At 47.6% G+C, this 13,470-nt stretch overlaps 1 protein-coding gene across 1 annotated transcript in view; it reads left to right on the top strand.

The window, feature by feature from the left end:
* TRPM8 (transient receptor potential cation channel subfamily M member 8) overlaps positions 1 to 13,470 on the top strand; it is a 91,606-nt gene that overhangs the window by 59,112 nt on the left and 19,024 nt on the right. Inside the window, exons 19-20 of the mRNA XM_052636999.1 lie at positions 474 to 645; positions 2,476 to 2,653. Coding sequence (XP_052492959.1) covers positions 474 to 645; positions 2,476 to 2,653 — 350 coding nt within the window. The remainder of the gene's footprint in view (positions 1 to 473; positions 646 to 2,475; positions 2,654 to 13,470) is intronic.

Here is a 13,470-nt window from a genome sequence, read left to right on the forward strand (position 1 = left end):
CCAGCGCTGAGCTCCTTTGAGTTTGTGGTTTTAATTCAAAGCATATCTGGAGCATCGAGTCACCATGAAGTCATGCTATGTGTGCAGAACATTAAAAACAATAAAATGGTGCATTGTTGTCTAAAAAGGAAAGCTTTTATTTTCCTTAAAAAAAAAAATAAAGCAACAGCTCAGGGGTTGGCTGGAGAGGAGGGGGGCACTGTGGAGTTGAGGCCCTCTTCTGTTCCCAGGCTGGTCTCATTCAGAAAGTCTCTGCTGCTGAGATGGCCTGGGGACCTGCAAGCAAAGGTGCATCCATCAGTGGATGCCCCGAGACCCAGGGGTGATGATGGCCATGTTTAAAAATTGGTGAGCGGATGACGCTGGCTGCCTTAGGTCCCTGGGGCCCCTCTGCCCTTCTCCGTGGTCAGCGGAGCAGTCGAGCCGCCCTGGTGCAGTCCTGACTCTGCCCTCCTGTCCTCCTCCCTCGACAGCTGATCGACGTGTTCTTCTTCCTGTTCCTCTTTGCCGTGTGGATGGTGGCCTTCGGTGTGGCCAGGCAGGGGATCCTTAGACAGAACGAGCATCGCTGGAGGTGGATCTTCCGCTCAGTCATCTATGAGCCCTACCTGGCCATGTTTGGCCAAGTGCCCAGCGATGTGGACGGTGAGCCTGACATGGTCTGGGTGGGGACAGCTGGGAGGCGGAAGATGCTTCCAGAACCAGCTCCCAGGGAGCCTCCAGGGCTTTCCGGTTTGATCCTGAGAGCTGTCCTAGGAACAGGCTGCTGGAGTCCGGCCGACATCAGGCAGTGGACACTAACCCTCAAAGCCTTTTCCTTCTCCTGAGCAGGATCTTATGTACCCTGGCAAACTTGTACCCAGCATCTCAGCCTGCAATTTTTAAACCTTTTTAAAAAGAGTGTCTCTCAAATTTCTGACAGTGGCATGGCCAATGACAGCCAGAACCCTCACTGGTGTAGAAAAGAGTGTTGTGGGTCTGTCCAGAGTGACAGGGTACCCATTTATTTCAAAAAGTGCAATAGTGAAAAATTTTGCCCTGGAACCTGGAATTTAAGCTTCTGGTATGAGCTCACTGCCAACTATCTGGAGGCAGGTTAATGGTAGCAGAGATGGCATTAATTTGATCACAGCCAGCTGGCATAAGGAAAGCATGGGTCGTGTGTTTTGGATAAACTGTAGAGCATCTTTGTGATGCTGGTGGTAGCTTGGGCTCATCGCGTTCTGTCCTGCCACAAGAAAAGCCCCGCGATGTTCACCCGGCCCGAGGCTTGTGTTTCCCAGCTCCTTGGTGTTTTCTCAATTGTCCCCATGGCCTCACATGGTCTTTCTGGTGTCTGCTACTGCAGTCTCTTCCGAGACCGTAAGAATAGCTCTTTCCCATGTGCCGATGGAAAGGCACCTTGCTGTTATCGTTCCCCAGTCTGCACTCTGCACTTGCCATTTTACATAAGCGGGTGTGTTTCGTCCTCCCGACAGTCCTACAGGTTGGTGGCCTTAGTCCTACGGGAGGCGGGTCACGGTGACCTAAAGAGTCAGCGACCGGTAGTGTTCGAGTCCTGGTTCCATCACTCGTGTGCTGTGTGACTTGGGATGCAGTTGGCATCTCAGCCTCTAAGTTCTGCTGCTGGTAACGTGGGAGCAGCACCAGCTTCTCTGACTGGCGTCTCACCAACCAGCAGGGCCAAACTCGCATGCTCAGAGAAGGCTCTCGAGTCCAGAGTGACTCCTGGAGGGCCAGACACTTACATCCACTGCCTTCTCTAAGATTCCCAGGCAAAACTCCTCATCTTCCCTTCCGGACCCAGACTTTCTCCAAGGCCCCCATTCTAGGCTGTTAACACCTGTCACACAGACGTGTATCAGCCTCCCAATTTACCACACACCCCTCCCCCGCACCATTTCCTCCCTGGTAGCCATGTTCATTTTCTACACCTGTGACTATTTCTGTTTTGTAGATAAGTTCTTTTTTTTTTTTTTAAACCATTTTTTAGATTCCACATATAAGTGCTAGGGCTTCCCTTGTGGCTCAGTTGGTATAAAGAGTCTGCCTGCAATGTGGGAGACCTGGGTTTGATCCCTGGGTTGGGAAGGTCCCCCTGGAGAAGGGAAAGGCTACCCACTCCAATATTTTGGCCTGGAGAGTTCCATGGACTGTATAATCCACGGGGTCGCAAAGAATCAGACACGACTGAGTGACTTTCACTATAAGTGATAGATGATATTTGTCTTTTTCTGACTTATTTCACTTAGTGTGACAATCTCTAGGTCCATCCATGTTGCTACAAATGGCCTTGTTTCAGGGGAATATTAGTCAATGAATGAAGCGTGGTTCTGAGGCTTACGCCTGGTTGGGTAGAGTGCCTTGGAACAGTGCCCAGCACAATGCACCATCCTCACCGCACGTCCCGCTGGGGTGCCTTAGTGCTGCCCTGCCAGGTGTCCTCACCCTGCCTGTTGCTTGCTGCATCCTCAGGCACCACGTACGACTTCTCCCACTGCACCTTCACTGGGAACGAGTCCAAGCCCCTGTGCGTGGAGCTGGACGAGCACAACCTGCCGCGCTTCCCCGAGTGGATCACCATCCCCCTGGTGTGCATCTACATGCTGTCCACAAACATCCTGCTGGTCAACCTGCTGGTCGCCATGTTCGGGTACGTGCTCGGTGACGCGCTGGACGTGCTCGGTGACGCGCTGGACGTGCTCGGTGACGCGCGGCACGTGCTCGGTGACGCGCGGCACGTGCTCGGAGACGCGCTGGATGTGCTCGGAGACGCACTGGCTGGGTGCCCACACCGTGCGGGGCCTCATGCTGGGCCAGGCTGGAGGCACTGGGAGGGAGGCAGCAAAGGGTCCCCCTTGAGGAGCGCATGATAGAGGTCTCTAGGGCACTGGCGGTCTAGAGTAGGGAGGGGCCTTGAAGGGACTACATTACAAATATAGTGTGTCCCTGTAAGCTATAACCTCAGTTTATTTGACCCCAAAGGCAGATGACTGTGACGCCTTCCAGCATGTTCAGACTGTATGTTAGATATCCTCTTAGCAACCTCCCCTGAGCATCGTGATGCTGGCCTGCCAGTGACTGCATCTCAGCTCAGCTCAAGGTCCTCTCTTTCTGTGGACTCGGATGGTTTCCAGGGCTTAAGGGATTCAGCTGTTAGTTAGTCGCTGCTTTAAAATGTTGAGTTTAAGTACAAGTCAAGAGCACAGGGTCAGGAGAGTGATTCTCTTTGGGGCTCGTGTCTAATGAGGTTGGCGTGAGAACTCGAGGAGACTCTGAACATTTTTATTGCCTTTGGCCATTCTCTGTAATACATTTAGAAAATCATGTTTATCTCACCCCTTATTCTTTCTTAAGAGGGTTTCAAAGAACCCCCATGTGTCGGTTACAATGGAGGTACCTTGGTGTTTTATGCTGTTGCTGTGAAGTAGCTGGTTATATTGAGTACATCAATCCTGGCACGCAGAGAGAGACATGTAGTTTAGAAACAAAATACAAATTAAAAAATTATTTGTTAAACCTTGGAGTGAACGAAAACTATAGTTGAACCCCCAAACTGGAAAACTATGACAGACAAGAAATGCGTTTGACTTCATTAAACAAATGTTTTAGGTACCGGGGACCACGGATAGAGTCACGTGATAAATGACAGACTGGGGGCAATCTTTGCTTGAATGTGAGCAAAGGCTTCTCTAATTCTTAAGATAGAATGGGCTCCTGCACACTGGTAAAAGAAAGATGAGCCAGTAGAAAATGGGCAAGGGGAATGCAATTCAGAGAAATTTAAATGGTCCCTAATCATATGGAAAGGGGCTCACCCTTGTTGTGGGAAAGGTCAGATGGAACCAAGAGTGAGGTGCTGGCTTAGGATCCGTCAGGTAAACAGACATCACAAGAAGGGTTGGGGGTGGTTCTGGGAGTCTGAATTGTCTCCAGCTTTTGGGAGAGTGACCTGAAAATAGCTATTAAAGATACACAAACCTTTGGCCCAACTCCTTCACGTCTGGGAATCTTTACTAAAGGTCCATATGTAAGAACATTTATTGGATCATCATTTGATGCCTGTCAATAAGGTGATGACAGGACAAAACATGTTCTAGCCACACCACGGAATATTATGCAGCCCTTAAAAAGAAAAGGCGGGGTCTCTGTTTATTGACTTGGAAGGATATTTTGTTAAATATAAAAAGCAAAGTGCAGACTTATTTTAGGGTATAATCTTATTTTCTGACAATAAAAAAAAGACATTTAAAAAAATCAGGTATATATTTCCCTCATCACAATGATCACATATTACTTCTATAATTTAAAAAAAAAAATCAGTCAGTTGTCACACGGAGCCGTGAGGGGCACCAGGATTGTAATCGAGGGTCATCTTTCTCTGTTGGTCAGTGGCCCGCCCTGGAGTGAGGCTGGGTGGGGGACACGTACCTCTGGGGACATCACGAATCCGTGACACTGAGCAGTGAGTGGTCATCTGGCCTTCAGGTGCACAGAGACATCCGCCTCTAGTCCAGGTGCTTCCAAAATGTCACTGCTTTGCTTAAAATTCTGGAAGTGTTTTAGTATTTCCCCACAGTGTTTGGGGTAAATTTCAACGTCTTCCAAGGCCGTCTGTGACCTGAACTTTGAAAACACCTTCAGGATTCCGTCCGCAGGCATCCCACCTGTTCATCCCTGAACAAGGTGATCTGTCCCGCCTGACACTTTTGCAGATGTCACTGCTGTGTCGGCATCACCTGTTCCATCTTGACGGCTCCCTCCCCCTTCCTCCTTGTCCTCTAAGGAGCCCAGCAGCATCCTTGGCCTTAGTGGTCCACGTGCCCTCCCTACTGTGCATAGCAACCCCATGAGCCCCCTTCACAACCACAGCCTCCTCTCCTTCCAGACTGTAGCCTCTGGGAGGGCAGAGACTGTGTCTGTCTCAGTGCCTGGCCCTTCCTGGGTTTTGTTCCATGGATGAAAAGAACAGAATTCATTCTGCTTTTAGTTCATTATTTGGTCACCAGTGAGGAGCTTAGCTTCCTGTTCTGTTAGTCAGGGTGAAGTGTTAATAGTGAAGTCACTTAGTTGTGTCCAACTCTGCGACCCCATGGACTGTAGCCCACCAGGCTCCTCTGTCCATGGGATTTTCCAGGCAAGAACACTGGAGTGGGTTGCCATGTCCTTCTCCAGGGGATCTTCCCGACCCAGGGATCGAACCCAGGTCTCCTGCATTGCAAGCAAATGCTTTATCGACTGAGCCTCTAGGGAAGCCACTAGGGAACTGTTAATGGTGAATGTCAAACTAGTGATGGGTTTATCACAGAGATAACATCTGTTCTGTGTCGGCCACGGAGGTCACGTGGCCATTGGTCCCACTTGGCCTTAAAGAGGGAATGTGCAACCACTCTGCTCCCTCAACCATCACTGGCTCTAACGGGGTCCTGAAAAGGACTTGGGGATTCAGACACCTGTATTGCTTAGGGGAAGCTGGACCATGTCAGGCTGCTGAAAGTCCCCAAGTCTGAGCTTGCAGAGAGAGATGGCAAGAAGTGTGATTATGTATCCATGTGAGGGCAGAGAAGGGAGGACCAACTCCCAGACTTGAAGCAAGACTGGGGAGGAAATGAGATGACTGGGATTCTATTTGACAGTGATAGCCTCTCCTATCAACCTTTATGTTGAACACTGGGCAGCCCCTGTAAAAACCGACCACTGATATAACATCTACAACGATTCAACGAAAAGGCTGACAGCTTCCAGGACTGTGGACTCTGAGTGACGTGAATTCAGTACATCTCAAGAGGCAAAGTGCAATAGTGCTTAGGGCTAGCCTGAGTCTGTGTGCTGTGACTGTGTGTGTGTGTGTGTGTGTGTGTGTGTGTGTGTGCGTGTTCAGTTGTGTCCACCTCTTTATGACCCCATGGACTATAGCCTATGGCGGATGACTCTGTGACCAGGCTCCTCTGGCCATGGGATTCTCCAGGCAAGAACACCAGAGTGGGTTGCCATTTCTTCCTCTAGGTGTTCTCCAAAGCCGTTCTTCAGGACTGTATCAGTTTGTAATTCATTATGCCCTTGACAATCATAAAAGGATAGAATTTGGAGCTGAGAGGGACAGGAGTCTGGCCTGGTTTTTTTGGGTCAAGGAAGTGGAAGTTGGGCAGCTCAGCATCCATGGTGCTGGCCACACTGCCATCCAGCTTGCCGTGTCCATTCGAGACTTGAACCTGAGTGTTTTCCGCATGAGGCCTGAGCTGTTGGGCCAGGCTTCAGCCCACTGTTGCCTCATTCAGTGCTTAAGTGTAAAAGCTGGAGGAGTTCCCTTCCCAGGGGGGCTTCCTGGATTCCTCTTGGGCTCAAGCAGAGGCCTTTTCTTTGTTAATCCCTGTCTGGGCACTTGAGAACAGCCCCCTTGCTATCTTTAGGCTAACTGATCAGAACACTGTCTTGGGAGATGGTTGTAATGGTTGTTCTCAGCTTTCCTGATAGCTCAGCTGGTAAAGAATCAGCCTGCAATGCAGGAGACCCTATTTTGATTCCTGGATCGGGAAGATCCCCTGGAGAAGGGATACGCTATCCACTCCAATATTCTGGTCTGGAGAATTCCATGGACTGCATAGTCCATGGGGTCGCAAAGAATCAAACACGACTGAGTGACTTTCACTTTTTGAGCTCACAGCTCTGGGCTGTGACCCCCCATCTGGCTTCACATCAAAATATTCCTGTAACAGCTTAACTATACACAATGGCAGCCTTTTGAACTCAAAGTAAATGAACACTTGGGATTTTAAAGTGATATTGGAGTGTTCTCTAGATGGTATTCAGTGGGGAAAGGAAATGGATGTGAACATCTGTGATTATTCCACATTAAAATTATTGATCACAGGCCGTGTGAGGCTTATCAGAGCATGGAGCGAACTTAATTGTCAGTACGTGACTCGGGGGCACGTTAACACACAGCTAAGGTGCTTGCAGCTGCCGCTTCCTGAAGATCAATCCACCAGGGCTTTTCTGCTGAAAGGCACCCATCAGACATGCCCCGTCTAGGGTGATTTCTAAGAATGATTTTTTAGTCTTAGGACTAATGTGTGTTCATTAGAAATATGAAGCAGAATAGGAAAAAAAAAATCATGTGATACAGACTTAATTAGTCCCCGGCATATTGAATCAGGATGAAAAGGGAGCAGATAATGGTAACGATAATAATAGCTAATATTTATTGACACTTTATTGGGCTAGGCACATCCAAGTGCTTGACATGTGTGGCCTTATTTAAATTATTCATCATTTTTGTGTAGGCGTGGCTTTATAACCATTTATGAATGAGGAGCTGGAGGCAGAGAGAGGTTACAATCTCTGCTATTTGAGACCCAGAGAATGCACATGTGGAGACGGGGGTGTGCGGTGGAAGGGGAGGGTGGGACAGATTGCTAGAGTGGTGCTGACATATATGCCCTGCCACGTGTATAACAGCTAGCTGGTGGGAAGCTGCTGTCTAACACAAAGAGCTCAGTTTGCTGTGCTCTGATGACCTAAGGGAGCAGGGAGATGGCGACCGAGTAGGGAGGGAAGCTTGAGGGAGGGGATGTATGCTTACCTATGGCTGAGTCGTGTTGTTCAGCAGAAGCCATCACAACACTGGAAAGCAATTATATTCAAAAAAAAAAAATGAAATCCCTGCTGTTTGAGGGTGATGGGCACGAGGCATAGTGATACAAGACGACGTGATGTGATACAAACAATAGAGACAGCACGAAAAGGCTCTTGACAAAGGATCATGGTGCTGAGTTGGGGGTCATAACTTGTGACAGATCCTGGGGGTGGGCAGCAGTGAGTGGATGAGACCTTTGCCCTTTGAGGTTTGGTTGAAAATTCTGAAAGAGATGGGAATACGAGACCACCTAACCAGCCTCTTGAGAAATCTGTATGCAGGTCAGGAAGCAACAGTTAGAACTGGACATGGAACAACAGACTGGTTCCAAATAGCAAAAGGAGTACGTCAAGGCTGTATATTGTCACCCTGCTTATTTAACTTATATGCAGAGTGCATCATGAGAAACGCTGGGCTGGAAGAAACACAAGCTGGAATCAAGATTGCTGGGAGAAATATCAATAACCTCAGATATGCAGATGACACTACCTTTATGGCAGAAAGTGAAGAGGAGCTAAAAAGCCTCTTGGTGAAAGTGAAAGAGGAGAGTGAAAAAGTTGGCTTAAAGCTCAACATTCAGAAAATGAAGATCATGGCTTCTGGTCCCATCACTTCATGGGAAATAGATGGGGAAACAGTGGGAAAAGTGTCAGACTTTATTTCTGGGGGCTCCAAAATCACTTCAGATGGTGACTGCAGCCATGAAATTAAAAGACACTTACTCCTTGGAAGAAAAGTTATGACCAACCTAGATAGTATATTCAAGAGCAGAGACATTACTTTGCCGACTAAGGTCCGCCTAGTCAAGGCTATAGTTTTTCCTGTGGTCATGTATGGATGTGAGAGTTGGACTGTGAAGAAGGCTGAGCGCTGAAGGATTGATGCTTTTGAAGTGTGGTGTTGGAGAAGACTCTTGAGAGGCCCTTGGACTGCAAGGAGATCCAACCAGTCCATTCTGAAGGAGATCAGCCCTGGGCTTTCTTTGGAAGGAATGATGCTAAAGCTGAAACTCCAGTACTTTGGCCACCTCATGCGAAGAGTTGACTCACTGGAAAAGACTCTATGCTGGGAGGGATTGGGGGCAGGAGGAGAAGGGGACGACCGAGGATGAGATGGCTGGATGGCATCATGGACTCGATGGACATGAGTCTGAGTGAACTCTGGGAGCTGGTGATGGACAGGGAGGCCTGGCGTGCTGCGATTCATGGGGTTGCAAAGAGTCGGACACGACTGAGCGACTGAACTGAACTGAACTGGAGAGGGAGAGGCAGAGGAGATAAAGCGGTCTGGGGAGGAGCAGCAACTACAGAGGGGAGAAGTTGAAGTGGTAGGTTATGGAGTCTTTTCTGCCGTGGCAAAGAATTTGGAGTTTTTGCTGCAGGTGAAGGGAGATTTTCATGGGTCTCTACACAGACAAGCAGCATAATCTTAGTTGTGTTACTTTGACAAAAACAAGCTTGACATTTAGCATCACAAAAACCAGCGCCATGAAATCGCTGACTGTCTCTTACTGTTCCCTGTGATGCATTTTTGGTGCTGCAGAGTCAGAGGGGAGCCTGGATGTGAGGAAACATTTTAACACACCCGCTGGGGCACCGCATGCGTGCAAAACATCAGGGTGATCCAGGGTCCTTGGATATCGCTAGTGTGTCAGGCCAAGGAGGGCAGATGGAAAAATGCCTGAAATCTGTGAAAAGCTTGGCAGAGAGGTCGATCTGCTTGCGGTCTAGCTGGCAAGTTTCTTGTAGTGCAGGTTTTTCTAGATTCTGGCATCATTTTTAGTGTCTCCTTTTTCTTTGTGAATTTTTTGCAGGCTTTCCATTCTGCTCTGTGGATTGGTCTTTCTGTTTTTGTTTTTCCTACCAAACGGCTCTAATTACTGATTTTTAAAAATCATTTTAACATCTGTTGTATGAAGGCCCTTCATTAGTCTTACTCAGACTTTGCCTGGCTTTTCTTGTATGTTTAATCACATGGAGGGCCTAAGGCTCATCTTCTGAAATCCGTTTTTCTTTCCTCTTCCAAAAATTTTGTTAATGAATTTTATTGTGCTGATGTTAACTTTGTAGATTCATTTAGGGGAAGCTGAAATCTAAAAGAAGTGCCAGAAAAAAATGGGTTTTTCTCCACTTAATCAAACACATATAGTTCCTCAGTTTTATGGACTTTTTTTCACATGGATATGGTCAATGTTTTGTACATTTTTTTCTAGCCATTTGTGTTGTGAGTGACATAGTTTTTCTATTATGTTTTTTCAATAACTGTTTTTTGATATGTAGGGAGTTATGAAATATAACTTACTTTGGAATAAGTCTCTTTTGCTATTGTTGTTCAGCTGCTAAGTCATGTCTGGCTCTTTGCGACCCCATGGACTGCAGCATGCCAGGCTTCCCTGTCCTGCACTATCTCCTGGAGTTTGCCAAACTCATGTCCACTGAGTTGGTGATGCCATCCAACCATCTCATCCTCTGTCGCCCTCTTCTTCTCCTGCCCTCAATCTTTCCCAGCATCAAGGTCTTTTCCAATGAGTTTAATAAATAAGAAATAGGAGGAAACTTCCATGATGTGATGAAAAGAAAAGAGAGAGAAAAAAAATAATTCCGTGTCTCCTTACTGAATTCTTTTTTTCCTCTCTCTTTTCTTTTTATCATGTCATGGAAGTTTCCTCCTATTTCATATTTATTAAGCTACTTCTTTCTTCTTCTTCTTTTTTTCCTCTCCTAATCAGAAATGGATGTTGCATGTCACCAGAAGACTTTCTAGCAATAATTGAAATGGTATTTTTTTCTTTTGATCTATGATGCATTACAAAAATGATGAATTACATAAGTGACCTTAATATTTAGTTATCCTTTTGTTCTTTGGTCAGGCACATTACTCATTTAACGTAATGCTGAATTTCAGCCATGTGTGTTACAAGGCTATCTGAATCCTAAACATTTATCTCTCAGTAACATTTTCACTGTCAAGTGATGTCTGAGAGTTTGTCTCTCCTGTCTCTTCACCCTCTCATACTCAGCTGCTCCTAGCGGACCGAGATCCCACCGGCTGGGTAGCTGAGGGCACAAGATATCACTAGAGATGTTTAGTCAAAGGGGACCATGCTTAGATTTCCCTGGAGGTCCAGTTGTTAAGATTCTGTGCTCTCAATGCAGGGGGCATGAGTTCCATCCCTGGCTGGGGAACTAAGATCCCACATGCTGCGTGATGCAGCTAAATGTTCTTTTTAAAAGGTGGAGACCTTGCAGAATTTCTCCCAAGGAAGACACTAGATGGCCAGTGCTTGGCAGGGATAGTGAGGACCATCAGAGTTGGGTGGATGAGAGCTGAACCTGAGAGAGGGGCCCTGAGCTGCTCTGGACATTTGGGTTTGCTGAGGGGGTTGAGATGAATCGGCAGCAGAACTTAGCCCCTCCTCTATGGGAATGGAAAACCATGTCTAAAGAACATCAAAATCTTTCGAGCAAAGTGCTTTGAAGCAGTGCCCAGTTATTAGCCTCCCCTGGGGAGTCCTCATGTCTTTTTGGTGGAGTCTGGGGCTGACTTGGGAGAAGAAAAGCAATCTGGAAGTTCTGGGGTGGGATTTGGCTCTGGTCACATTTGTCCTTTTCTGCTGCTTTCTGGGGGAAGGTGGGCCTGAGTAAAGGTGGGCCTCAGCATGGTCAGCCCCGGAAATGTGTGATTTCTGCAAAGCGGCCTTTGGGTATTCATGTCCAGTAATCAGCCAGCTCATCGACAACCCCTGGGATGTGGATGAGGGCTTTTACTGCTTGCCCAGGAGAGGAACGCCGCTCACTGGATCCGCCTGGACCCTGAAGTGCAGAGGAAGCAGTGGTTCCAGCTGGGGCTCCATGGAGCGCTGGGTTGTCCTGAGGAGCACGTGGGGCAGAGATGGGAGGCAGAATTCTTCAAGGTGAAGCGTGCTACCAGTACCAGTCTCTGTTGTGGGCACTGGTCTACGTGTATTTCAGACCAGGATTTGGCAGCCTTTTCTGTACGTGCCAGCCAGGGTCTGGCTGCGACCAGATAGGCGGAAGGTAGCCATGCCTCATGACTCTGCATCATCCCCTCCTCTCTGCTCATGGCCCCTTACAGAGCAGTTTTGGCCCCCAGGTCACATTGCCAATTCCTTTTCTAGATGACCTGGGAGGCTTAAGATGTTTTCTGTTGCCTCTGAGTGACTGGTGAAGCTAAGATGCCAGTCTCTTCCCACTAGGAAGGACCCTTCTCGGCCATAGTTCCACTCAAAGCTTTTCAGGAAGAGAGAGAGTGTTCACGTTCTCCAGCTCTAGGCATCCTGAGTGTTCCTCCCTTCAATAGGAATGAGTAATTCCTTTTGGATAAAACTTCAGAAGACAACATTTGATGCATGACAATGGATGCAATTTTTTTTTTTTTTAAATTTGGGGCATTGCAGTAGCAATTGGCAGAAACCATTTTTGGGAGCATAGGTAAGAATTGAAGATGCAGCTCCTAGGGCATCACCATTTGAATGATGATACTGATTCTGGCACAAAGAACAGAGTAAAACGTGATTCCTGGCAGGCTGCCCGCCTGGACTTCGTTAACCCGGGTGTGCCTGCCGTCCTCTCTCATTGTAGCGACAAAAGCCAGCGGTGTCCTTTGCAGACGCAGAATCAGCAGGGACTGGCCAGGACAGATAATGATGCTGGGTGTTCGTCTCCGAGCAACCTGACCTACATTTGGAAGAAGCGGCAGCTTCCCTGCTGGATTCAGTTTGCTGCACGCTCACGCATCACAGTGCTGTCTGCTTTTCACTTAGAGAGTCTACCGTGTAGAGATGACACATGGTCAATCAAGAAACCGTTTTACGTGCCTAGTCTGAGAGGTTATGGATAGTAGATACTCAGTAAATGTGAATTCCCTCCACTTTAAAAACCATCCCCTATTGAAGAGGCATTCCCTGCAAAAGCCTGCCCTGCACAGACCCCAGGACCTGGAGGAGTCTGATTCATCAGTCAATGCCAAGATAGGCAGAGCTGAACTTATAGGCAAAGCCACAGCCGTGCTCCATGTAGGTGAGGGCTTTGCTTGTGTGTATGACCATCACTTGCCTGAAGATATGTAAGTCTTAGGTGGTAGTGTGGCAGAGAGCAAGAGTGAGGTCTCACAACAAATGTATCCCATTTGGTCTGCCTGAGAAGTTTGGCCTCTGAAGTTTTTACCCAGAGTTTGGAGAAGTTAATCTATCTGCAATCAGGATTTGCTTGGAGGTGATTTCTAAGCATTCACTGCTACTTCTTTGGCTCTTAAAGGAGTGATTTGGTGTTAGCAGTAAAACTGTCTTGGATGATTGGACTTCAGTGAATGGTAGAATGCTTCACAGTAATCTTTTACTAAGTAGTCCAAGCAGATCAGCGATTTAATGGACGTGAACTTGGGCAAACTCCGGGAGATGGTGAGGGACAGGGAAGTCTGGTGTGCTGCAGTCCATGGGGTCGCAAAGAGTCGGACACGACTTGGTGACTAAACAACAATAACCAAGCAGGTCCTTTTGAAATGAGCATAACTCAGAACATTCATGCGCCACGTCATGCAATGGCATCAGGCAGTGACAGGGCAAACAGGCTCTGGAGTGGGTTGTACGGTCCAAATTTTGGCTTCATCACTTCCCAGTTGGGGGACTCAGACAATTTACCTACCCTGCCTCTGCCTCAGTTTCCTGATCTGTTAGACATAGGTGATGGTAGCACTTATATACTACAGAGTTGTTTGCAGATTAAATCAACTAATATAAGTAGACTGCTGACAACAGGGTCTGGTAGATACACAATCTTGGTTTAATTCGTAACTGATAAATCAGTAGTATAATC

Source organism: Budorcas taxicolor, chromosome 3 (assembly GCF_023091745.1).
Source record: "Budorcas taxicolor isolate Tak-1 chromosome 3, Takin1.1, whole genome shotgun sequence".
Classification (NCBI taxonomy): Eukaryota; Metazoa; Chordata; class Mammalia; order Artiodactyla; family Bovidae; genus Budorcas; species Budorcas taxicolor.